At 38.1% G+C, this 24,175-nt stretch overlaps 3 protein-coding genes across 8 annotated transcripts; 1 reads left to right on the forward strand and 2 right to left on the reverse strand.

Moving 5' to 3' along the window:
- The first annotated feature begins 338 nt into the window (after window positions 1-338).
- slc25a40 (solute carrier family 25 member 40) lies at window positions 339-14,779 on the forward strand. Its single transcript, XM_029451363.1, is given in 11 exon segments — window positions 339-469; window positions 10,037-10,138; window positions 11,005-11,064; window positions 11,159-11,265; window positions 11,403-11,470; window positions 11,752-11,876; window positions 12,479-12,762; window positions 12,882-12,963; window positions 13,917-13,991; window positions 14,083-14,165; window positions 14,167-14,779. Coding segments are annotated over 10 exon segments (1,032 nt in total). The 5' UTR covers window positions 339-469; window positions 10,037-10,044; the 3' UTR covers window positions 14,221-14,779.
- On the reverse strand, window positions 2,561-9,139 carry dbf4 (DBF4-CDC7 kinase regulatory subunit). Of its 3 annotated transcripts, none has more exons than XM_029451362.1 (13): window positions 8,947-9,139; window positions 8,644-8,778; window positions 7,315-7,484; window positions 6,541-6,735; window positions 6,365-6,415; window positions 6,207-6,276; window positions 6,022-6,089; window positions 5,870-5,915; window positions 5,698-5,743; window positions 5,472-5,597; window positions 4,904-5,018; window positions 3,749-3,870; window positions 2,561-3,638 (listed from the first exon to the last, which is right to left on the reverse strand). In XM_029451362.1, the coding sequence occupies exons 2-13, from the start codon at window positions 8,702-8,704 to the stop codon at window positions 2,855-2,857; spliced, it is 1,854 nt and encodes a 617-aa protein (XP_029307222.1). In that variant the 5' UTR covers window positions 8,705-8,778; window positions 8,947-9,139; the 3' UTR covers window positions 2,561-2,854. The 3 variants fall into 3 exon arrangements, with proteins under 3 accessions (XP_029307222.1, XP_029307221.1, XP_029307220.1); XM_029451361.1 differs by having other exon boundaries at window positions 3,324-3,638; window positions 3,756-3,870; XM_029451360.1 differs by lacking the exon at window positions 8,947-9,139 and having other exon boundaries at window positions 3,324-3,638; window positions 3,756-3,870; window positions 8,644-8,915.
- A 396-nt stretch (window positions 14,780-15,175) lies between the features above and the next one.
- On the reverse strand, window positions 15,176-24,099 carry rundc3b (RUN domain containing 3b). Of its 4 annotated transcripts, none has more exons than XM_029451358.1 (12): window positions 23,840-24,089; window positions 23,681-23,773; window positions 20,964-21,088; window positions 20,414-20,547; window positions 19,930-20,015; window positions 19,695-19,784; window positions 18,909-18,989; window positions 18,554-18,728; window positions 18,130-18,287; window positions 16,981-17,127; window positions 16,149-16,270; window positions 15,176-16,061 (listed from the first exon to the last, which is right to left on the reverse strand). In XM_029451358.1, the coding sequence occupies exons 2-12, from the start codon at window positions 23,707-23,709 to the stop codon at window positions 15,916-15,918; spliced, it is 1,293 nt and encodes a 430-aa protein (XP_029307218.1). In that variant the 5' UTR covers window positions 23,710-23,773; window positions 23,840-24,089; the 3' UTR covers window positions 15,176-15,915. The 4 variants fall into 4 exon arrangements, with proteins under 4 accessions (XP_029307218.1, XP_029307219.1, XP_029307215.1 ...); XM_029451359.1 differs by having other exon boundaries at window positions 20,973-21,088; window positions 23,840-24,086; XM_029451355.1 differs by lacking the exon at window positions 23,681-23,773 and having other exon boundaries at window positions 23,840-24,099.
- Between the last annotated feature and the right edge of the window lie 76 nt (window positions 24,100-24,175).

A 24,175-nucleotide genomic window follows, 5' to 3' on the forward strand; every position in this document is an offset into this window, starting at 1 on the left:
ATGTTGCCACAACGCAGCATCAACAAAATCACTTTAGGGTTTCTTAAACCTGGTGACGAGGACTTGACCCAGAACAAAACATCACATCTTACGTGGTTAATTATTATTAATTATTTTTCCCAGACACATGAGGATTGTTTACTCACAGAGCTGATGGGGTTCTGGGGAAAGAGTCTGGCACATTGTTACATTAATGTTTATATGGATTGAAAATGGCCACCTTACATTGAGGGAACACTCACTTTTCCCAAATGTGTTTCCCATGTGTTCAAAACACCTTATTAAATAATAAATAAAGACATTGTGATGTCATGAGAGGCAGGGTCATAGATGGGAGATACATTCCCTCCCGGTGGATGCAGCAGGGATTACAAGTTGCTGCCCAGCTGTACCATATCAGCTGATTGCCCTAATACAGCAGCTGAAAGGGGGGAAGGAGACAGTGGAGAGAAGAGAGACAACACCAGAGGTGAAGAGAATACAACTAGAGGTTTTTGATTTGAATACCTGTCTTGTTTTGTTTGTAAGAAATAAGTTAACCTGTATAAGAACTAAATACACCGGATTTAAGTTTGACAACTACGTTTTGGCATTTCCTGCACCCACACCTCCAGAGCTCCCAGAGGCAAGCTCTCGACCTCTCAAGAAGTCACAACATGTACACTACCGTTTAAATGTTTGCAACCATCTGCCACAAAAGGTTGATTGGGTAGTCAGCTGGCTGAGAGGACTACTCAACACTGTTGGGAAATTGACTAAATGGAAGCTTTTTAATCATTTAATTATTTATTGGCGCCAAAATTATTTCAAATGTAAATAATACATTTAGTGTCTGAATGATGCTGTTTTTATCTGTTAAAAAGGTTGTTATTGAAGGAAAGAAGAACAACTTTTAAAAGTTAGTGTTTGTGTTTACAGAAAGTGGTGAGGGTTTAATTTACGGATCAGGGTCACGAACATTTTGCACAACAACAAACCAGTCCAACCACGACTGAGGCCTTGATGTGTTATTTTTGCATGTTGTTGTCGTGTCTGCATGTTGTTTCTCTCACCAGTTTACAGACATGGTAGGGGTTGAAGACTAAATTGGTACTGAAGGTGCAACATTTTAGTGTGAATGTTTGCCTATGTGAGTTTGTAGGTGTAGACATTTCATCCCCTGCAAACGATAAGCAGGTATAGTTTATGGATGGACCTTTAATGTGCGGTAAACAATAGTATGTATGAGGCAGAAACAGGTTGTGCAATTTGATCATAAAAGCCGTAGCAGCAGGTCATAATCTGTATGCGAGGAGGAAATAAATGACAATAACATCTGCATTCAGGGTTGCCTTGTTAGTTTATTTGCAGCTGTACTTGTTCCTAAGAACGTCGCTGCTCAAGTCTTTCTTAATGCCAGTGGCACAGAGACTCCCATTTGACCCAGTGCATCACTTAGAGAGCTGTAGGGGGAGAACAAGGGCACTATGCTAATGCACTAAAGATGCAGGGAAAAGGGAGAACAGATGAGCTAATGCACATGAAGGCAGGTCATGAAAAGTACACTTAGAAACGATCCTAAAATGTCATGTATAATGTCTATTACCACACATCCAACCTACAAGTCATTCACATTAAAACACATATGCAACCATTATATGTATTTTACATACATATACAATCAGTTCCTCATCTCCGAGAAGAATCAAGACCTCTTTTTTCAGATTAGTGTGGAAAATATTATGACTAAAGCTGCCTTTTCCCACATTTCCCTGAACTGTATTCAGTGGACACAACTGCACACACAGATTGTAAACTATGAAAATAAACTCTTCTGTAAAAGTGGCAATAAAAAGTATAACATTTGTGAAATTGTTTAAAATTAAATGTCACACTAATGACTGTTCCCCATCTGAAATAAGACCTCTTTAAGACTTTGTGATGAGACTTTAAAGTGTTGGGTTTCTTTCTTCTTCTGCAGAACAGTGACACCTTCAGGTGGCCTTTTATTCCAGTTAATGGCATCTATAAGAAATATCTCCACCTAAAACTAGTATGTATGAATTATGAATTACTGTGTGTTAAAGTTTAGAGCTAAATAGTAATTGTTAAAAAAAAAAATTCAAGACCATGTGGGCAGAGTGGATATTTCAGAGCACAATGAATTTCCTTTGCACCAATCTTTTTCTTCACAAAGTGGATTGATAAATTGAATCCAGGTTGAAACAATTAGCTATTATTATATTATTTCCCCTCACTTATATATACTGTATATATATATATATACTGTATATATATATATATATATATATATATATATACACACATACTGTATATATAAAAGGAGTTGGTTTAGAAATATTAACATCAACTAAGATGTTTATTGCGTAAAAAGGGCTGTAATTCGTTATCAAGATGTCACAAAATGTTGTTAATTTAAGACAAATTTTACAGTCATGGGAATATTTTTGTTTCAAATAAATTACTTCAGTTTCTAGTCCATTTACACAGTTCTTTGTTGTTTAGAATTTAAAATTCCAAATAAATGTATTTTCAACCTATTTATGCAGCACAAGAAATGTGCAAAATGTCATTTTAAAAGCCAATGTAAAGAGAATTATAAATGTCATCATAGGATTTACCTCTTTCAAGTTGTACATCTTATACAATGCTGTGACAAAAAGCTACAGCACGTCAGCAGCTGACTTTCATCAGATATAAAAAATAAATAAAGATCCTTCTGCCGTCTTTAAACTGAGGTTTCTGTAGACAAGAAAGATCTAGTGGTTTGTATCCATGGCACAGAATGTGGTCTGGTTCAAGTATTGTAAGTCAATAATAGTCCAGTTTATCCCTTCAGATCATGTCTCCCTTCTTAGTCCTCAAACCCCAGAAATTCAACGTCCATGGAGCTGTCGGGAATGTCACTTGGCCTTACACTTTCAACGTGCGTGTTCACTTTCCGTCTTTTGCGTTTATAAACTTTCACCCTCCTCTGTATTTTCCGGACCGGAGAGAAGCTTTGTGAAGGAACGCTCACTTCTTCCCTTTCTGAGAGGTTGTTTTCAGCCATTTTGTCGGACAATATGTTTCCGTCCTGAACAGCCTCATACGCTGGGGAATCCTGTTTGTTATCCGACTCCTCTTGTTGATGAGTTATAACATTAAAGCATTTTGAGGAAGCTCCATTCTGTACGTTCATATTATGGATGTGAGAGGTTGAACTGGTCGTGTCTGGAGTTAATGTTTGGTCCACTGTGTTGACCTGAGCGACTCTGGAGGGAATAGAAGGAAGACATTCCCCTCTAGAGGGAGCTGTTTCCTTCTTTGGCTGAGGAATTTGAGCTTGCTCTGCTTTTTGAGTGCAAGAAGTCAAAGAATTGTGTCTGCACAGCCGTTTACGTGCAACAGATTTGTGCTTGGATCTGTCGGAGTGAGTGTAATAGCTCCTCCTCTCCCCCTCCATGTGAATCAGAGAAGCAGATTCAGTAACTGAGCTGATCTTTGCGTGTCCTGAATAAGATTCCTTGTGCCCATCAACAGTCCAGTGCTGCTCTTCTTTAATAATCTCTGTGGTATCGAGATCTCTCTTGTGTCCTTGCAGAGTTTTCCCACAGGGTGCAGGAACGGTGAGAACAGAGGAAACACTGCACTTTGGTCTAGAAGGAATCCAAGAAAATATGGCATGAGCATCGTGGAATAGATAGAGAAAAACAAATTTCATATACACACACATTTATATTGATGGAAGATTTAATGGAATGTGAACAAATTACCTTTTAACCTGAGTTTGATCTGGATAAAGTTGCAGTGAAGGGTTGAAACCAGTTTGTCCACCACCAGGTATTCGTCACTCTTGGAGAAAGCCTTGTGACGTTCACTCTTTAGATGCTAAACAATAAAAACAAAACAATCAGTTAAATAATTGATCATTCCGGCTGAGACTTCTTTACACTCAATAATTTCCTCTATAGCATGAGCAACCAAATACAAAACAAGTCTAAATAGAAAGAAATTATGTTTTTTTTTTTTCTCATTTTCCTTTAAATTAATAAAAAAAGGGACATAGTTATCAGTCAAGCAAATTACTGTTTGTCAGTCTAATTAAAATGAATCTACTACACAAAGGACTGTATAACATGTATCAATATATTACATTACAGTTCATTTAGCGGACGCTTTTGTCCAAAGCGGAAGGTGTGAAGACTGTCTGCTGTCCTGACATCAATGGGGAGGTCGTTCCACCATTTTGGAGCCAGGATAGCAAACAGGCGGGTTTGGTTTGAGGGGAATCTATAGTTATTTTAATATTGTTGTATAGGACTACATATCATCTGGAGGTTTTTTTTATTAGCAATTTTCCCTTACATGTCCCTCTGCTCTGTGTTAAAGGCTGAATCACTAACTAGCATCAGCAGTTAGAAACTAAAACTTCACACCGTTTACCAGCTGCTGAGCTGGTCATTTAATATTATCATAACACATTGCCAAATGACACCACAATAATATCTATACACATCTGTACTTTAACAGGTTTTCTTGTGTAGTGAGCACTAGTGAATCACAGTGCAACACCTATCGTTAGTTCAGAGTGACCATTGCTTTAATCCAGGCCACAACTCTTTAACTCCAATACATTTAATTCAAATGTGACCAAAATGGAAATTGTGGTTAGCTCAAATAAATAAGAGTTTAAGAATGCCTCCTCCATAGTTTTCCAAAATAAGACATATAAAAAGGCATTTTCTGCATATTGGAACGACTTTAAACCCTGCAGTATTTGCACATATTTTATTGTTTAAACGGCAGGATGTAATACACATATGCATTGTGATGTTCATGTTATGCTTATGTGGCATTACTATAAATTATTACTGTCAGGGTATTGCGTTGACAGTCTTAGCTTTTACACGTGATAACTTACCGCTGTGACGTTCTCATATTTGATCATACAGCACTCGCAGTAGCCACCTTGTTTCTTGTCTCGGTTCTTCTTTCGGCCGTTTGCTCGCTCTTCACTGCCTGAGGCTTTCGCACCTCTGTTCCCACAGGGTGCACAAACAAAACAAAACTTTAGATAAATGTGTAGAAAAGTATGTGAACACAGCGGAGTAGTTTATGAAAATATATTATTTTTAAATATGTAGAAAATGGGTTATGTTAAGTTTTTCCAGTGTTGAGAGTTTGTTTTGTTTGGCTTCAGCACACAGCTTAAAAACATGGCAGCACAATCAGTTGAAAACAGACATCAATAAAAAACTGCTCGGATTCGGTCGGCGAATATCCCAGTGGGCTGATGGTCTAACCCAGGAGTGCCCACAGAAACAGAAAGTCTGACGATTCTGCCATGTCTTACACATTGAACCTTTACGGGGAATTATGGTTCAAATATGTTTAAGTTTAAAAAAAAAATGTAGTTCTTGTGAAAGCGTGACAAACTGTGCTGTCCACCTTAAATGAGCTCAAAGCAAAGCGTAGAAGAAACAGCAAACCTGTGTCCCGGCTGTTTGTTCCCAGGTGTTCCCTTGTCGTCGACACAGAAGGGACTACAGGGAGCAACAGTCTTTAGGTTGACCTCTGGCATGTTTGGCATAGTGAGGCAGATGGGGCGGTAGTGTCTGAGGAAAGGAAAATATATTTATTTTTTATAGAACACAGATGTAAGCAACTCAAAGACAGCTGATGGATGTGAGCTTCTTTTTATATACCGTCTCTTACCTGCTTGAATCCTCAACCTTGACGAACGGTTTACTGATCCGCCCCCCTGGAACAAACATGGTAGATAGTCCATTTAAATTTAAGCATGTTTAAGCATTTAAGAAACAAAAACAATAGACAACAATTCTGTCTAAAGAAATAAAAGACTGGGTAATAACTACATAACATTTACCTTTGCATTTCTGAAATCCTTGCTTTGCTGCGGACTCAGCTTTGACCTATAAAGATTGACAGAACAAGCATTTAAAAAATACTCTATAAAATACTTTTAAGATGACTATCCCAAAATGTGATTCATTTAAGAATTTGAGCGTGTTAACTTACACTTCTTTTGACAGCAGGACACTGGCTGCTGACTCTTTTCTTTCTCTTCTTAATATATGCCAATATATCTGCAAGTACCATAAAATACATAAAACCACAGTAAGCCATTGATATTATACATTCAAATAATGTAGTGGTTAAATCAGTTTGTTACATTACGTCATCCATTATTTACAACAACATACCATCTATGTAGACGATTTTCACACCCCACTCCAGAGCATTTGACAGGATCTTGTTTATTTTCACCCTCTCCTAGAAGCAAACAAATGTGTATTAGCACAAAAAAGAAACAAGTAGTTAAAAGTTTCTTACTAAAGCCATGAGTGTTGACTTAACAAACCTGCTCTTTCACCACTCTCTCCACCAACGACTTCCCTCGACTTGGAACAAACTGCAAGACAAAAAAGAAAGAAAGATAATTAAAAATCTATGACACAACCAGTAAAAATGATCTAGAAGGGAATAGTGAGATAGACCTAAAAACATATCTGCACTAAAAAATAAAAGTGAACTCACTGTGTCTGTTTGACCCTGAGACTTGCTTTTGATGTTGCTGCCAGGCTGGTGCTGGTTTGATCGAGGATGAGGTGAACTCGGGCCGGAGTCCGGGTTGGGCACAGGAGACTCCTGCCTGAGGCAATGCACATATCTTGCCTCCCTCTTGTTGGATACCAGATACCTAATTTCTTTACTGAAGAACTTCTCGACACTCTGAGTGACAAACGAGAGAAAAACAGGACATGTTGTTGTGGGAATGTTTTAGGACATTGATACCGTTTTCTTCCAGAGTAACAACTACAACACACAGAGTGTGTTAACAGTGTCTTACAGGGATGGTTCCCAAACTAAACACATTTTTGGTACTAACCGAAATGCGACCATCGCACAGGGTATCAACAATGGTCAAATGCCAAAATCTGGCATTGAATGTCCCGAGTCAGATTTGTAATCTTGTTTACTTAACAGATATTTTCCTTTTTTAAATGAGAGTTTTGCCAAAATACTTTATCAAGGCAAAGTTATTTTACGGCTTCCTATATCTATCCAACATTTAACATTTGCAAATATTGAAGCCAAAACTCAGGTATCGTGTTGCCACATATATTGAAAAGGTGTCTTTTTACAATCATCATGGATAGTATCATAATGAAGATAAGCCTGATAAAGTCAGCAGGGCTGAGGGAGAAAATATACTATTATGTGTTGTGAATGACTCTGTAACCTCGTGGATATGACAAGCTGACAGGAGGAGAAATAAAATAAATAACATATGGAAGATTTCTGTCTCACCCCTCCCAGGTCTTTGATGTTACTCTCCAATGTCTCTGCTAATCTGTTTGATGGCAGATCCAGGTAAAACACTTTCCCAGCCAAAGGTTTGATTTGAGCAAGAGAGGACACACGTGTTGGCTTAGCTTGGCTCAGCGTTGCCTTGTCACCAGCAGTACTGAGGCCTCTCCCTAAAAATGCAAATCAGTAAAGTCACAGCATGAGAGAGGGAAATAGACAAGTCCGCTGGTAAATCTCAGCCGAAGTGCTGGAGTAAGTGGTCACTATTCAATTGAGTGATCAATCACAAAAGAAACCATTCATTTAAAAAACTGAGTGATTGAGTCATTCATTCATTCAGTCAAATTACAGAAATAGCACAGCTTCAGAAATACAATGAGAAGTTTGTTTTGTGTTTTTTAAATCATTATCAACTGGGTGTTGTCTTTAGCAGCAGTTCAAAGTAAGCAACTGTAAATACTTGGCAAGACGGTCTTTAAGTGAAGATAGTTGGGACTCAAATACTTTGAATAAAAGTGACATTGTTTTGTAGGTTTTGTGGAGCAGATTTATAACTTGAAAATCAAAAAACAACCCTTACATTGCTCAGTGATGGTAATAATCATCTATTGCAATTCATATGTATAGATTACAATTTATTAAAACCGGCATTCTTATTTTCTTCCTTTCTCTTTCTTTATTTTGTGTTTTGTTATGCGTAGTAGAGTTATGAGGAAAGTAACTAAGTGCATTTACTTAAGTACAATTTTGAGGTACTTTTCTTTTTCTTACAATATGTCAATTGTATTCTACTTTATACTTCTTCTCTACTACATTTCAGTGAGAAATATAGTTAGAAGTTACTTTACAGATTAAGATTTTCTCACACAAAACATGTGATCAGTTTATAAAATATGATACTGCTACAGATTAAACAATCCAACCGTAGATAAAGTGGTGACAATGTCCTCCACCTCCAGCAACTGTCACTTTAAAATGCTGCTTAGGTGTTAAAGCATCAGTTCCAATAAAAGGATCTATAACACAGTAATATAAAATGTTGTTACTTCAGGTGTATTTAGATGTTAATACTTGTGTACTTTTACTTAAGGCTGAGTAAGATTTCCAATGCAGGGCTTTTACTACTTCCACACCGTGGTAAGAGTACTTTTATTTAATAAGTAAAACGATCTGAATACTTCTCCCAGAGTATATAATAAGAATGTTAAGGACTTTATTTCATGGTGTTAACATTTTAAATAAACATATTGTGGGGGGAAATAATAATAATAATAATAATAATAATAATAATAATAATAATAATAATAATAATAATAATAATAATATTACCTTGCCAATTGGGTCCTGTCTGCCTCTGGGTGCGTTTCGGCTTCATCTTATTCTCTTTCATTGAGAAGAGAAGAAAAAGTTGTTATTGTCCTCCTGGCTTGAATAAACATTCCCCAGGAAGTCCTTGTTTGTCCCCTGTGTGTAAACAAAGAAAGTGTTATTTACAAAGAAGTTACAAAGTAAGACAGGAAGGGGGTCTGAATAGTTATATATATATGAGCAATGTAACGCTAGCTTAACGTTACTGCTCCGCCGTTACGCTAAACTAACTGACTAATGTTATTTTTTTAAATGCGGTCTTACCGTGTGACGTTAACGATTGCCCGGCAGGCAGACAGCTTCGCCGGTTAGCTGCTTTGCTTAACTTACGTTACATTATTTCGTAAGCTAACATTACTACACGGTATAACAGCTGTGTTACCGCGCTTGATACGATAAAGTATTCAGTGGCGGAGGTTTAACAATTGTTTATCCAGCTGTAGTAAACTTTAAAGATCAATGCTTCACAAACGATTCTTTCCCGCTTTAAATACAATGGTAGAGGAAATATGTGTTGCCATGTTTGACACTTTCCGGTCACGTAACCACTGGCTCGGTTAAAATCATAATTTTCCCAACTTATACTAAAGATGTTTACAGCAGCTTTATAATTACATTAAGTTCAGATTGTATACGTAACAATAGCCAGCCTGTCTTTGATGATCATTGCTGTTGTCCTTTCTATACCGTCAAGAAATTGAGAAGTTGTGTTATTTTTCCTGAAACTCTTCAACCCTGGCAACACGGGAAATAAGTAAACGCTGCCTTTGTGTTTGGATGTGATGTTTCCACATTATTGTAAAAACAATAAATACATTCAAAATGTATATCAAGAAATGTTGTAATTTATAAAAAAAAACAGTGTATACACTACATGTGTAATTATTTTTGTATCTTTTATTGTATTTATTGTAATGTTAAATTATGAAAAGTCCAAGAATGTGCTCTGCTGAAATGTATATTGCGTAGTAAATGTCATCATATATTATGTTTGCTGTCAGTGTAAACTAACCAGTTAGCTAAGGTTACAACCCCTGAACACACGTGCTTAAGCTATGCCTTCCTTTTAGAGTATATAAAAACCTGAGAGTAATGTGTTTGTACATGGAAGACTTCGTTGATGCTGAGGCACTTTAGCAGGTAACATTAGGAAGTTAGCTACAGTGTTTAGCTAACTCTGGTTATTTAGAGTTATTTTCATGCAATGTTACATCACGTAGAACTTTATTGTAATAACTATCGCTAACGTTTCTGTAGCCGATCATTAGCTCTTTCTGCAAGTAAGTAATTGTATACATTAACGTACTTAATTAAAATATGTCTGATGTCAATCTGTATGTTTTTGTTTTTTAAGAAGACAGTATGAGTGGTCAAAGTCCTGCAGCCAGTAATGGCATTACTCCACTCCAGCAGATGGTGGCGTCCTGCTCTGGAGCCATCCTCACATCTCTGTTTGGTGAGATACAAGATGCTAATCATCTTGTCATGTGTATTTATTTTAAAGAACTAGGCTTGTTTTAGCTCATGTAATGTGACATTTAGCCTAGTGGTAAAAGTACTTAGATATTTTACTCAAGGAAAAGTAGTACTACCACAGTATAATAATAATCTATTACAAGTAAAAGTCCTGTATTAAAAATATTACTTAAGTAAAAGTACAGAAGTATGAGCATCAGAATGTACTTTAGGTATCAAAAGTAAAAGTACTCAAAATGAACTCGCTAAGAGTGTTATATATGTTCTATATTATTTTAATATTATTGATGCATTCATGTAAGAAGCTCATTTTAATGTTGTCAATGAATGGCTAATTGTAACTACTTAATTTACTGTTATATAGTGTAATTTATAAGAATGTACTTTCTTTCTTTTTTTAAACGGATCTCATGTTTAATCTTGACCTGAAAAATAACCTGCAACTACAGCTGTTAGATAAATGTAGTGGAGTAAAAAGTAAAATATTCCCCCCCCCCCGAATTGTAATGGAGAAGAGGAATAAAGTAGCTGAAAGTGGAAATACTTAAGCAAATTACAAGTACCTCAAAATTGTACTTAAGTACAATACTTGAGTAAATGTACATAGTTACATTCCACCTTTGGCAACATTACTGTTTATAATTTCTCACATCATTCCTTTCAATCCTGGCATTCAATGTTTTCTACATTATTAAAAAATCAGTCTAAAAACATTTACAAGCATTGGTGTATTATATAAGTACATTAGATCTACAATCTGCATAGAAAGACATCACCTTTGGCACGATTTGTACAGTGTATGTCATTTCATACAGAGAAGCTCATATTAAATGTTTCTTTTTTCAGTAACACCTTTGGATGTCGTGAAGATCAGACTGCAAGCGCAGAAAAATCCTTTCCCCAAAGGTATAATGAATATGAACTGTGTTGGCCTTGTAATATATTTAATATAGTACATGTTAAATGACCACATATGTTGTTTTTTTTCAATATCTTTCAGGGAAATGCTTTGTCTACTGCAATGGACTTATGGATCACATATGTGTGTGTGACAACGGCAACTCCAAGGCCTGGTACAAAGCCCCCGGTCACTTCAACGGCACACTGGTAACCATTTCAGATAGTAAATGCATGTCATCATTCACTCTTTACTAAAAATAAAATATAAAGGTTAAGCGTTAGTAAGACAAGTGCACTAGCTTGTTTGTCTTCCTACACTGACTCTTCACTCTGCATCTCTGCAGGATGCCTTCGTCAAGATAGTTCGCCATGAAGGAACAAAAGCATTATGGAGCGGTCTACCTCCAACCCTGTGAGTGTGAAGTCTTTTATTCCCATGTTGCACTTCATCCTGCCGGCTCTCCCTTAGAGCCAAGTTATTGTACCAGTTGTACCAATTAGTGGTAAACCACCTACGGCTTTCTCGAGAAGATTGATTTATGTTAGGTATTATCTTAATGGATTTTTCTTTTAATAAATCATTTGTTAATTTATTTATTGGTGTTGTTTTTGTGGCTGACGATTTCTCTGCTTGGAATATTCTTGATGGAAGCATAATTATACGTGGATATTTGGCGTATGTGTTTTCTCCAGCGTGATGGCAGTCCCTGCTACAGTGATCTACTTCACATGCTACGACCAGCTGTGTGCAGCGCTGAGGGTCAGGATGGGAGACTACTCTCAGGAGGCTCCTCTTCTGGCAGGAGCCATCGCTAGAGGTGAGCTGCCTGCTGTCACATCCAGAGAACAGGACCGATCCCAGCTCTGTTGCAGCTTTAACATCAATTACCAATCGCATTCAGTTATTGTTCACAGAATGGAACAAATCTATTTAACAAAAACGTACCAGGTGAAAAGGCATATTGTGAGTCTTTAGAGTCCCTTTCAGCATGGTTGACTTATTGCAGTATTTTAATAATGCTGATGGTTTCATTTCCAGATTGATTTTCAAGGGCAACCACTCGTACTTTCTGTCCTACAGCCCTGAGTATCTGTCATTTTGTCCTACACTAGATTTCATTTAATAAATGGCACATTGTGACCCTGACTTGGTTCAGCTCTGTTTTATTTTTTAAATTAAATTTAGTTATTAAAAATATTTTTTTAAAAAGGGCAGTTTATGAGGATTAATACGTTTTGCTTGAGAATAACTCATAAAGATATACAATACTCTTTTCAATTGAAATGCTCCACCATAATGGAAAAAATGGTCTTGATTTCATTGTAACCTGGTGTGTTGAATAGTATGATTGTATTTTCTGTTCTGCAGCGATAGAAGATGTGTTTAACCTTTCCTCTCTGTTTTCCGTGTGTGCGTCAGTGGGTTCAGTGACAGTGATCAGCCCTCTGGAGCTGATCCGTACGAAGCTGCAGTCTCAGAAACAATCATACAGGGAGCTGACTGACTGCATCCGCTCCGCAGTGCGGACAGAGGGCTGGCTGTCTCTGTGGCGAGGTTTGGGGCCCACGCTCTTCAGGGACGTGCCCTTCTCGGCCATGTACTGGTACAACTACGAGAAGTGCAAGAGCTGGCTGTGTGAGCTGTATAACACCAGAGAACCCACGTTTACCATTACCTTCGTATCTGGAGCGGTGTCGGGCTCTGTAAGTGCATCTGCCCCTTGTCTCCTCTTTTCAACCTGTAGAAACAGAACTCGACTAAATATCACAATTCATAATCAAACCGTAATCTAGTAATTAATACATATTTCCATTTCTTTCAGTTTGCTTCTATTGTAACATTACCTTTCGATGTTGTCAAAACGAGAAGGCAGGTGGAGCTGGGAGAGCTACAAGCAAAGAATTGTAATTATGGCATTATTCTTTATTGTTATATTAAGTAGTAAATGCTTCTTAAGATTGGAATTATTTTACATCAGCGGATTCCCAAACGGGTATGTTTTACTCTAGGTGCTGCGTCTGCATTTGTCAGGGCGTACATGTAAAGATTGTGCAGCCACACTTTGTCTTGGATTCTTTTTAATCTAAAACAATCTTCTCTTTCAGTAAACAATATACAAGATAACATAACATAACGTAAAATAAACCTTTATTAATCCTCAGAGGGAAATTCAGGTGTCAAAGCAGAAACAGCAATTACAATGAAACACAGGAGAGGTACAGGTAAGAGTACAGAACCAAACAAAGTTAATAATAATATAAATATAATATATAAGTTAAGATAAAGTAAAACAGTAGCTGGCCCTACATATCTGCACTGGATCTCTGAATGAGTGAGTGAGTGAACATATATACAGTCGGTCTGTCTGTCAATGAATAAAAAGTCTCAGTCTATCGATAGATATAAATGTACATTTAGAAATGATAGAATACACGAGTCCTTGTGCCAGAGTGCATGCAGGCTTCAGTAGTCAAAGGTCCACAGTTAGAAGCAGATGAAACTTTGTCAGATGTAAAAGCCCAACAAGATTTGAAAATTAGCTAAATATATAAAGTATCGTAGCAAGTCTATGCAGCACGACAGTTTCATGCTTTGTATTGGAACTATGTTAAGTTGCATCGTCCAAATCAAATCAAATGGTGTGTGTGTGTGTGTGTGTGTGCGTGTGCGTGTGTGTATATAATCAGTTCAAATGAACACATTTGAAACCTGACGGGTGGTGTTGATGAAGAGCTACATCTGACTGTGGGAGCAGACAGAATAGATTCTACATTACTGGAACAACTTCCTTGTGTGGTCCATTTTTGAATGGAGTTAATGGTTCATGTGATGTTGACTATCGTCTTTTTCTCATCAGTGTCCCGTCAGGTCTCCACCTTCAGCGTGATGAGCAAGATTGTGGCGCAGTACGGCTTCGCTGGACTGTTTACAGGTAGATCCTTCTGTACTTTTCGGTGAATGATTATAGCTACACCTAACTACATGGCATGTAATCACTCCTCCTTATGTTGTTTTTCTGCCAGGTTTCATTCCAAGAGTGATCAAAGTGGCTCCGGCCTGCGCCATCATGATCAGCACTTATGAGTTTGGAAAAGCCTTTTTCCTGCCAACACAACCAGGAGAGGATACTCGGGTCACTGCAGACCAGTAACACCGGATAGATTTCCAGTCATTTCTCTCCAAACCAAACACAACTACTGCTAGACTTTACCTGTACAAGGTGATAGGCTCACGCAGCCAAACTAAAAACAAGTAGAAATAGAAGTGAAGGAAATGATGAACTGCTTGACCCATTTCTGAATGACAAGATTTATATGAAATTCTTTTTATTAGTATTTATAATTTAATATTCTATGATTTTATGTTTTATAATCCTGCGGGCACAACTGAAAAGAAATAATGTTTTGTCTCATCAGTGTTCAAATCACGTTTTTTGATCCATTTCACAGCCAGCAGATTGCACCCACAGTTATGTTAATAATGTGTCATTGTCAAATCATACTGGGATCGAGTGCACTGTGCCTGAAGTTCTTTCATTAGAGATGAAAGATTAATCTGTGAATACGTGTGTGACATAGAAACAAACACACTGAAAAGCCAAAATCGTACCAGCGTAAAACTACGAGAGTGTTTTTTCATTTTAACAAGAGACTGGAAGATGACTGTGACGTCTCAAATGTTCAATATACATACCTGATGTTCTTCGGGAATTATTTTGAATTCATTGACTTTGTACAAGCTTTATCACCACACCTGGTCATTGTCAAAAGAAACTCAAATGTCGCTATCAGGTTCTCACTGTTTGAGTGCAGTTTATTCAAAATGAAGGATAAAAATGCAAAGAAATCCAATAAAACATCTGCCGCATGTCTGTGCAAATCACTGCTGGGAAGAGCTAAAGGTAGAATCATGAGTTCAGTGTTGAGGTACATGGCTAGTCACCAATAATACAAATAATATTTTACTGATAATCTGCAAATTCACTTGTATCTCATTCTCAAAAATATCTTTTGCAAGATTTACGTGCTAATACAGATCATTATTCAGAGTTCTAGGTAACTAGCCATTAAAGTACTGCATTTGAATAATTAAAGGGAATAATAACAGGAGTCAGTGTCTGATAAAGCTGGACTTTAAAGTGAACCCAGAAGTGACGGGTGTGTATTAATCGTAGGGATCATTACCTGAGAACAAACCCTGTGACACTGCATTATGCACAACATTAACAAAATAACAGATTAAATAAATAAAAACATTTACACTTTACACAAAATGTGAGACGGCAAATCTTTGATGACTTAATCTGGCAAAGCATTCGTCATAAATCAAAGAGATTGTAAAAAACAATTATATAAATTCAGTGACAGCAGTAACAGCACAGAACATCATTTTAAAAAACGTTTAACTGCAGCAAAATATTCGTAGTGACAAAACTTAACACTGACTGAGGCGTTCAGTGTTTTCTGTTTTCAGCATGCAACCTTTCAATTCTTACATCAATGGCTATTTTAATTCCTTTCAAAAAGGGAAATAAATGATGTTCCACTGATAAAAGCCCAACAAAACAAAATAATTTAAACACATATTTATGAAGTAACAGCAGGAGATCCTCTTTACAGAGTCAGGTTGTTTCCACTGAATGGTACATTCCTGTTTTCGGTCTGACGGAGCTTCTCTCGACTTCAGAATTCAGAGAACATGCTACACCAGCTTCTCAACTTGCAAACCTGACTTCCATCTGTTAAAGCTCTGGGCTCCACATACAGAACATAAATGTCTACAAATCTATATCACCTACATTAAGAAAGGTCCTGGATTATGTGGAGATCTGGGTTTTTTTTTAAGCTCTCCGTTTATTATGAAGGAGTGAAGCCTGGGCTGCTGATCTCTGTCGCAGGACTGGCCAAACACTCGCTGGACTTCAGGCTGGCCAGAGACCTGTAACTTGCGACTGAGGTCAGGGAGCCGCACAGACCTCTTAGAGACGGAGTTTCCTCTTTACCTGAGGGACGAGATAAACACGATCAATACTCGCATCAGAGTGGAAACCTTCCCGGACAACATCGCTTACTTGCAGAAGGAGACGTACCTTGGTGGGACCAGTGTGTGCCGGTCGGCCTGGCCTCCAGACTCGGTGTGTGTGACGGTTCAAGAGACATCTGGGAGAGACTCATGTCTGCAGACAGCTGCTCCAGACTCTGGAAACTCTTCCTGCAAAAAAAGAGGACAGAGGATTAGTAAAGATCTCACATAGTGCGGAAACAATAGGAAATTAATCAACAACTATTTGTATAATGAATTAATTTGTTTAAGTAAATCAAAAAATACATAATAAAACATTTGCTGGTCCCAGATTCACAAAATAGATTATTTGCTGTTTTTTCTTTGTTTTTTAAATCATTGTACATTTAAATGTATGACCTTTGGGTTTAGACTGTAAGGAGCATTTTCCACTATACATTTGTTTTGAATAATCAAAAGAATAACTATGTTTTTACCCCTGTTCCATACTATATATATCTATATCTATATCTATATCTAACAAATTCATGGAGGTATATCGTCTTTGTGGTTTAACAATTCCTAAAATAACGAATAATGATACAGACAATATATAGAGATAGCTAGCCAAAGATTCATGTTTATGTTCAGGTTAGAATCATAATTTAATAACAACTTGTGTTGCAGGGTAAAAGCAAAACAATCCCTTTATTAATCATGTTATTAAACTGCTACCAAAAATATATAACAGTGGGCCATATGCAGGAACGTCTCTCACTGAATTACAAAGTAGGAGACACTGCAAACTTCATCAAGGTCCCTTTTCTTTCAACAAATAGCCAATCTGTTGATAAAGTGATACATGTGCAACATGTCTGTGCCAAAGATGTTGGTGTTGGAAGCTGAACTCATTGACATACTCCTCCCACTGTCCCGTGCTCTGCCTGTACAGCAGCGTGTCCAAGGCAACGGCGTTGGCATCCAAGGCGACGGGAGATGGCCACTGATTGGTCAGATGGGCTGTCAACTCTTGTCTGGACCGCAAATCATTGTTCTTGAGCACCGTCCTGAAGACAATAGACATGGATAGATAATTTATTTACTAAATAAACTCTTCAAATAAAAAAAAAAGGAGAGATTTATTGTAACACATAAACATAAAAAGGCTTCGACTGGCAGTTACTGCAAACCTTTTTCTGTTTGTCTACATATTTATTCTTGAATACATGAAGTAGACGATTATTCTTAAAAAACGACACAAGCAATCAAAAAGTAAAAAAACAAAAGGCTAGAAAAGCTAGAAGAAGGTGTCGCCATGACAGAGAGAACTTTAGTTTATTATTCAAAATATAAAATGTCCCACAACATGTCTTGTTCACAATTATTCAAAAAGCTAATTTAAGGGTTGTTTGTAAAGTGTTGTAAAAATGAATTAAACAAAAGCAGTATCCGTATCAGATTCTTAAAATACTTTTACAAACTCTACTCAGCCTGGACACTCCTGCAAACTGTCTTATAAGCAGAGACTTTCCTGCACATTTTTACTCTCGGAAAACTCACGTTGTCATTGTCACACTTTCTGACTCTCTGTCAGCGCTGCATGTCACTTTGCTTTTCCCTCTATTTGCATTAGCAAACATCCACTGACTCATCACACTGCAGCTTCATTTTCAGAGATCGTGACTCAAATTCTCTTGACAGACTTTCAAGCCTACATTAAATTCCTGATCAAACACAGATGTTTTCACTGATTACAACATTAATTCAAAAAGAGCTTCTCCTCTTGGCTAAAAGCAGCGATTGATTCAAGAACACACGAATAACAAACCGCCTGCAACCTCCAGACTTCTTGCTGTGTCCTGAATGTCAAACTAACAGCTGGATCTGCTGCAAAGTACTCTCCCCTTCACCGTCAGCAACCTCACATGCACTGAGAAACAAACACACACACACACACACACACACACACACACACACACACACACACACACACACACACACACACACACACACACACACACACACACACACACACACACACACACAGAGAGAGAGCAGGATGGACTTACAGTTGGTTCTGTAGTTCATGTACGATGTACTTAAGCTGTTCTTTCTCCAGTGTGTGGGAGAGGTGAGTGTCTGCTAGGCTCTGCTGAAGAGCTTTGTTATGAGACACGGCCTTTGACAGCTGGGCTTCGCGTAGACGGACCAGCTCTTCCAGGTAACCCTGACACACACACACACACACACACACAAACACACTTTTCTAAGTGTTTGTCTAAATACACATCTGAGTTCTTTTTTGGCACAAAAATGGTCCATGGTCTTCAATAGCAGCAACTTTACAGATGCTGTAATGTTGTAATAACATCAAGCTGTGTGTTTGTTTGTCAAAAAAACATGTTTTCACAGAACACATCTCCTCCTGGCATTTGACAATGTTATTTCCAATTTGTTAAAAGATAACAGTAACATTAAACACACGCAGACTACCTTCTGCTCGAGCGACGTTCGGTACTTCTGCTCAAAGCGTTTGCACTTGCTGACCAAGTTGCTCTGCTCGGTGAAGATGGAGGCGGCCGTGGCCGTTTTGTCGGGGGTGCTGCTCTCACTGCCGCTGCTCCCCAGAGTCCTCATCTCCTCCTCGTCGCTGCTGATGCTGTCTGCACTGCACCAGCGTATATTACATCATATTAGTGCAACTCCTAGCACAGCAGTGACCCTCACAAATAACGTGAAATAACATGAAAACAATGTAAATACAAGGAACATGTATGACTTTGTTGAGCCCTGCTATACGCTACAATGATAATGAACTGTGCGATGGATATTATTTGACCTCACATACTTCTGAGTGAACTTCAGGTAAGGCGTGTAGTCGATCACGGCGGGGCAGCTGCCGTCCAGACCCTCTCCTTTCAAACAGAAGCTAAAGACAGGATGGAAAATCAAAGACGTCTCAAACAAACTTAACTTGTAACGTTGTCTTACATTTATGCTGCACAGTGGTGAGTTAGAAGTAAAGTATAACATGTCCTTTGTACTTTATATTTGTAATTTGATCTGTTTTCACTTTTCTTCTGTTGATTGGTGTCCAAAAAAACAGCCAATTTAAATCTACTTTGATTCAATATTGTAAAACAATAAAACATGAAACCTTCCAAGGGAGATATATACTTTATATTTATTATATTATATTAATTTATATAACTTATTTTTGAATGATAAAAAACAAGAAATAAGAACATTGCAAACACAAATGTTTCTTTTGCATATTCAATATATTTTTCTAATTACCTGAAGGTAAATACACATTTGTAACAATTTATTGAGATGTTTGATTCTACTTGATGGTTATTCTTGAGGACATTGTTTGTAGTATTCAGTGTCCCATTGAGGATCACTGTTCCGCTTTGCTAACGCAGTGTGTTAGGCATATGATAAAACATTTTTACAGCTTTTTGTCTTACGCCATCATTTAATTCTAAAACATTTCCAAGTGATGCAGTTTAGGCATCATTGCATCATTTCTCCTTTAAAAACTCATAAACATGGTGATCGCCAGCCTGCTACACTGTAAGGTACTTAAGGGGAAGGAAAGTTACAGTAAGAAAGAGCAGAAAGTGATCAGAACCTCAAGTCAATGGTGTTGAGACCGATGAGCGTGTCTGCCAACAGCCCCGCCTCCTCTCCCAGCATGATGGCTCCGTCCTCGTAAGACCTCCTAGTCAACACATGTGTGCACATTATTGGCATTAATTTAACTCCTCCGTATAATTGACTTCTCGAGGTCAAGTGTTAGAAGATCTAAATGATCGAGTGCTTGATAGGGAAACAGTGTGTACAGGATAAAAGCAACACATTACGACCTGGTGGTTTTGAAGTCCCTCAGAGCAGATGAGACGTATTCTGACAATCTTTTCTCCATCAGGACCACTCTGATCCACGCCCGGCCCTGCAGAGAGAGAAACACGTAGCATTGAGCTGTTAGTGGAAGCTTAAAGAGATTATGACCTGAGAGTGTGTGTGGGTGTGTGTGTCTTGTTTTCACCTACAGCCTGATCGTAGAACAATATTAGCTCCACATGTTGGTTCTCTTACCCGCGGGGTTAGACTGAGTCCTGTCTTATGTGCACAAGTGTTCTTAGCGTTTTTAGAAGAAGGCTAACTAAAATAACAGCCCCCTGATTGTGCAGTACGTATATGATAGTGGTATTACTTATATCTTTCAAATGTGTGGCTAATCTAATGCTCTGTTTGTATTAGACTTTCTCATGTTTTGGACATTCAAGTTTTTTTCTTCCCTGCTGCCTCGGGTAATTAAATCTGATCCCAAGACAGTTTTATTCTCACTTTAGCTCTCGATGATCGCACATTCTCCATACTCTCGATGCTTCGGATGCAATTATGAGGGACTTTACAGCAGGCGGCTTTTATGTAATCCCAGAAACTCCGAGGACTCTCATAGCCAAACCAAGTTGTCTGACCTGAGAGGAAAAAAGAGACAAAAACAGAATCTGCATTTATAATTCTCTATATTTTAAAGATACAATAGCAAGTTTGTACAGTTGAAGAGCTATTTTACACAGAAATGACATTGAAGTGAAGGAAATTGCGCACTCATTGGATTTAAATATATTTTAGTGGCTGTTAGGGGTGAGGAAAATGTTAAGAAAAGAATCCAACTTTGTGGAAGTGGAGATTAAAATGTTTGTCTTTAGTAGTCCAGTATTGCTATAGTTATTTTCGGCTTAGGACCCTTATTACATTATTCTCTCCCTGTTTCCTGTCTCTCTCATTAACTTTCAAATAAAGAAAAATAATATTGTATTCTGCAGTTTAATTATAACACATAAGTGTATAGGTTAATTACCTGCCTGTGGATGAGAAGTGGGTTGCTTACGTTTTTTACCTTTGAGTCGATAACTGAGGATGTGCTCCAGGATGGAAACAAAGTTAACGAACTCTGGAGATGTGTCGTCTATTGTCTCGAAACAGGAGCGGTCCAGCAGAGTCTTCACTGAAAACCTGAACACAAAAGAAGATCCTCACGCTGCTATTAAAATCTTTTATTGGGCCTGTAGCTTAAAAGGTCAATTTATTGGGCATTTACCAGGAAGGAGGATCTAATGAGAAAATGCTACTGGTTGCCTCGTGGCAATTGCAATTGCCCTTTATGAGTCCGTCAACTTTATGGAAGTGTGAGTATCACTTTAAATGTGTGGGGGATCTACTCCCATTTACACTGGCATATAGGGGCCACAATGACAAAATACTTTCTTTGTTGCCGTCTGATCCCAGACTGAATGATGTCAAAGACGCACACAAATGCACATTTTACCAAATGAACGTAAGAACACACAAACAAAAATAAGACTCTTAATTGGTATAAAACAAAATGTCTGTAATTAATTACAAGGCACATAAATTAAACACATTTGGCCTCTTTAGTTGTGATGCCGCTTTGATTAATATCCTGTGATGAAACTATAATTTGCTGCCCACATACTGAATGTCGAGTGCACCGAAAGACTGTCTAATCTGGCTTCAACTAATTAGACAGGAAGGAGAGTTAATGGACACACAAGGCTGCAATGTGTATGTGTGTGTGTGTGTGTGTGTGTTGTGATAATAAATAATTGTCTGTCTGTCTGTCTGTCTGTCTGTCTGTCTGTCTGTCTGTCTGTCTGTCTGTCTGTCTGTCTGTCTCTCTCTCTCTCTCTCTCTCTCTCTCTCTCTCTCTCTCTCTCTCGCTCTCTCGCTCTCTCTCTCTCTCTCGTTGCTCAGCAACCACAGAGTGCGTGCTTCCTGTGAAAGAAGACAAAAACTGATAGGTTTCCGTTTATTGCCATGAATAACTGAGCCATCGTTAATGTTATTAGTGACACCAAATCTTCTTTCAGCACAATGACTTAAATGATCAACCATTATTGATCGTTTCTGCATCTAGAGAAAATGAGATTATAAAATAACTGATATCTTTTGGCAGGTGTGTATTCATGTTTAAAGCTACTGCAGCTGTCTCCGCTTTCTTCTCACTTTAAATTCTGGTGAAGATTTTATTGTTCCAAAGATACCAAATAAATACTATGTACCAGAAAATATGTCCCTCAATGTTAAACAGTATGCAGTTTAAAACAAGAGCTGCAATAAGCCAATACAGAATATGTCTGTTAATAGGGCTGCAAACTAACTATCAATGAGTCTGCTTGGTCAATCATTTTGTCTACAAAATGTCAGAAAGATTGTATAAAATAACAATTAGAATTTCCCAACGTGACATTCAAGTTGTTTGTTTTGTCCGACCAGCAGTCATAACCTGATTTAAAGATTTAAAATGTATTTTATTATATAGAAAAGCATCAAATCTTCACATTTTAGAAGCTGGAACCAGTGAATATTTGGCATTTTGTTTTTAAAATATAATTATTTATTCATGATTCATCAATCAGTCGTCTTATCCGAATCCTTTCAGCTCTATAAGACCAATTATTTCAACAACATTGAAGCTGCCTCAGTGGAAACAAAAGAGGGAAAGTATATTTAAGAAATACATTTTCACTCTATTTTCAATCTTTCTTTAACTCCAGTAATATTTCATCTTCATTTCATTCATTTTGTCAATCTGCCATCACTTCTCTCACTCTTCTCTCTTCTCAGCTTGTGCCAATCAGCAAGTTGATGGCTGGTGCGGAGGAAGAAACAACCTGAGTGGTCAGCACGGAGCTCCTTCATCTAATTATTCTCCGTTTGCATCCGTTTCAAGTGATGTTAATGGAGGAAGGCGTACCAGACACAGTCACACATTACAGCCTCCTGAAACCTGAAAATGTTCTTTTGTAAACTGAGCAGACACCAGCTGGAGCAGGTGGTGCATTATCGGTTTGTTTTCTGAACTCTTACACTTTCTTGGTGCCAGAAACAAAAATAACTACACCTCGTGTCTTCCCTTTTCTCTGACCTTTTCTGCTCTTCTGTCTCAAACGCACCACAGGGACTGTCAGTCAGTAACTGACATCTACCAGCAGCTCTGAGAGGACCACAAATCAATAGTCAGGGTGCTTCTAACATGAGCTGACAAAGAGAGGAGGAGGAGAAACAGGCAGGCGACATGTGTGAGCACACCTCAGTATCCATCCATCTATTTGTCAGCCACGCTCTATATTTATCAACCAGCTTATCATTCATGAATGCATTGAGTTAGTAATTAAATGGATACAAAAACACATTTATGCATTTTTTTTCTAAACGTATCTTTAAATTGACAAAAAAAGCACTTAGTATTTGTGTGGAGGGGAAATCTGAAACTGTCTTTAAATCATTACTAAGCGACCTTTTGAAATATACATATTATATTTGCAGTTACATGAATAATCTTTTTGAAAATAATATTAAAAACAAAATATATTACAAATAGTTGTTGGCGTATTTCTAAAATCATGGTGTTAATCCTACTCTGAACTAATAATTAGGATAATTAAAAGGGAAATGTGATTGTTGTTAATGGAGGCTTGTGGAGAGCTGCTGGTGGTGGGCGTGAAGGTGTATTTGTGAAGGTGTATTTGTGAATGTTTGGGTGAATGAACGAGATGATGTAGGCTTCAAAACAAACATGATTACCCGAGGTCAGCCAGCTGATATGTTGACATATTTGTAAATACAGATGGAGTCCGGGGTTGTAGTGCTCCTCAAGCTAACCTCACACAAACGCCTCTGAAATAAACAAATCTGTCGTCAGACTCGGTGTCATTATAGAAGAAAGAGTGATGTGATTCCTACCTGCACACCGTGAGCAGGTTCCTCCTCTCCACCGCGGCGCTCCTGCCTGCTCCCCGCTTGCGGATGAGATGCAGCCCCACGCCGAGTGACGCCATCCCCGGCCCGTGTCCGTGGATGCGGGCTGAGGCGGTGTGTAGTCCCCGCTCCGCTCCCTCTGCACCAGGGTAGGACCAGCTGGCTGTCTCCGTCACCCCCGAGGAACACACGCCGCTCAGCAGAAGGAGGGGCTGAACACAAACCTGCGTCAAGTCAAATGATAGGACTTCCGGCTGAACCTTCAGAATAAAACCTCGTAACGCAGACCAGCAGCCTCTGCTTATGACATCCGAAATAAAA

This window comes from Cottoperca gobio, chromosome 16 (assembly GCF_900634415.1).
Source record: "Cottoperca gobio chromosome 16, fCotGob3.1, whole genome shotgun sequence".
NCBI lineage: Eukaryota > Metazoa > Chordata > Actinopteri > Perciformes > Bovichtidae > Cottoperca > Cottoperca gobio.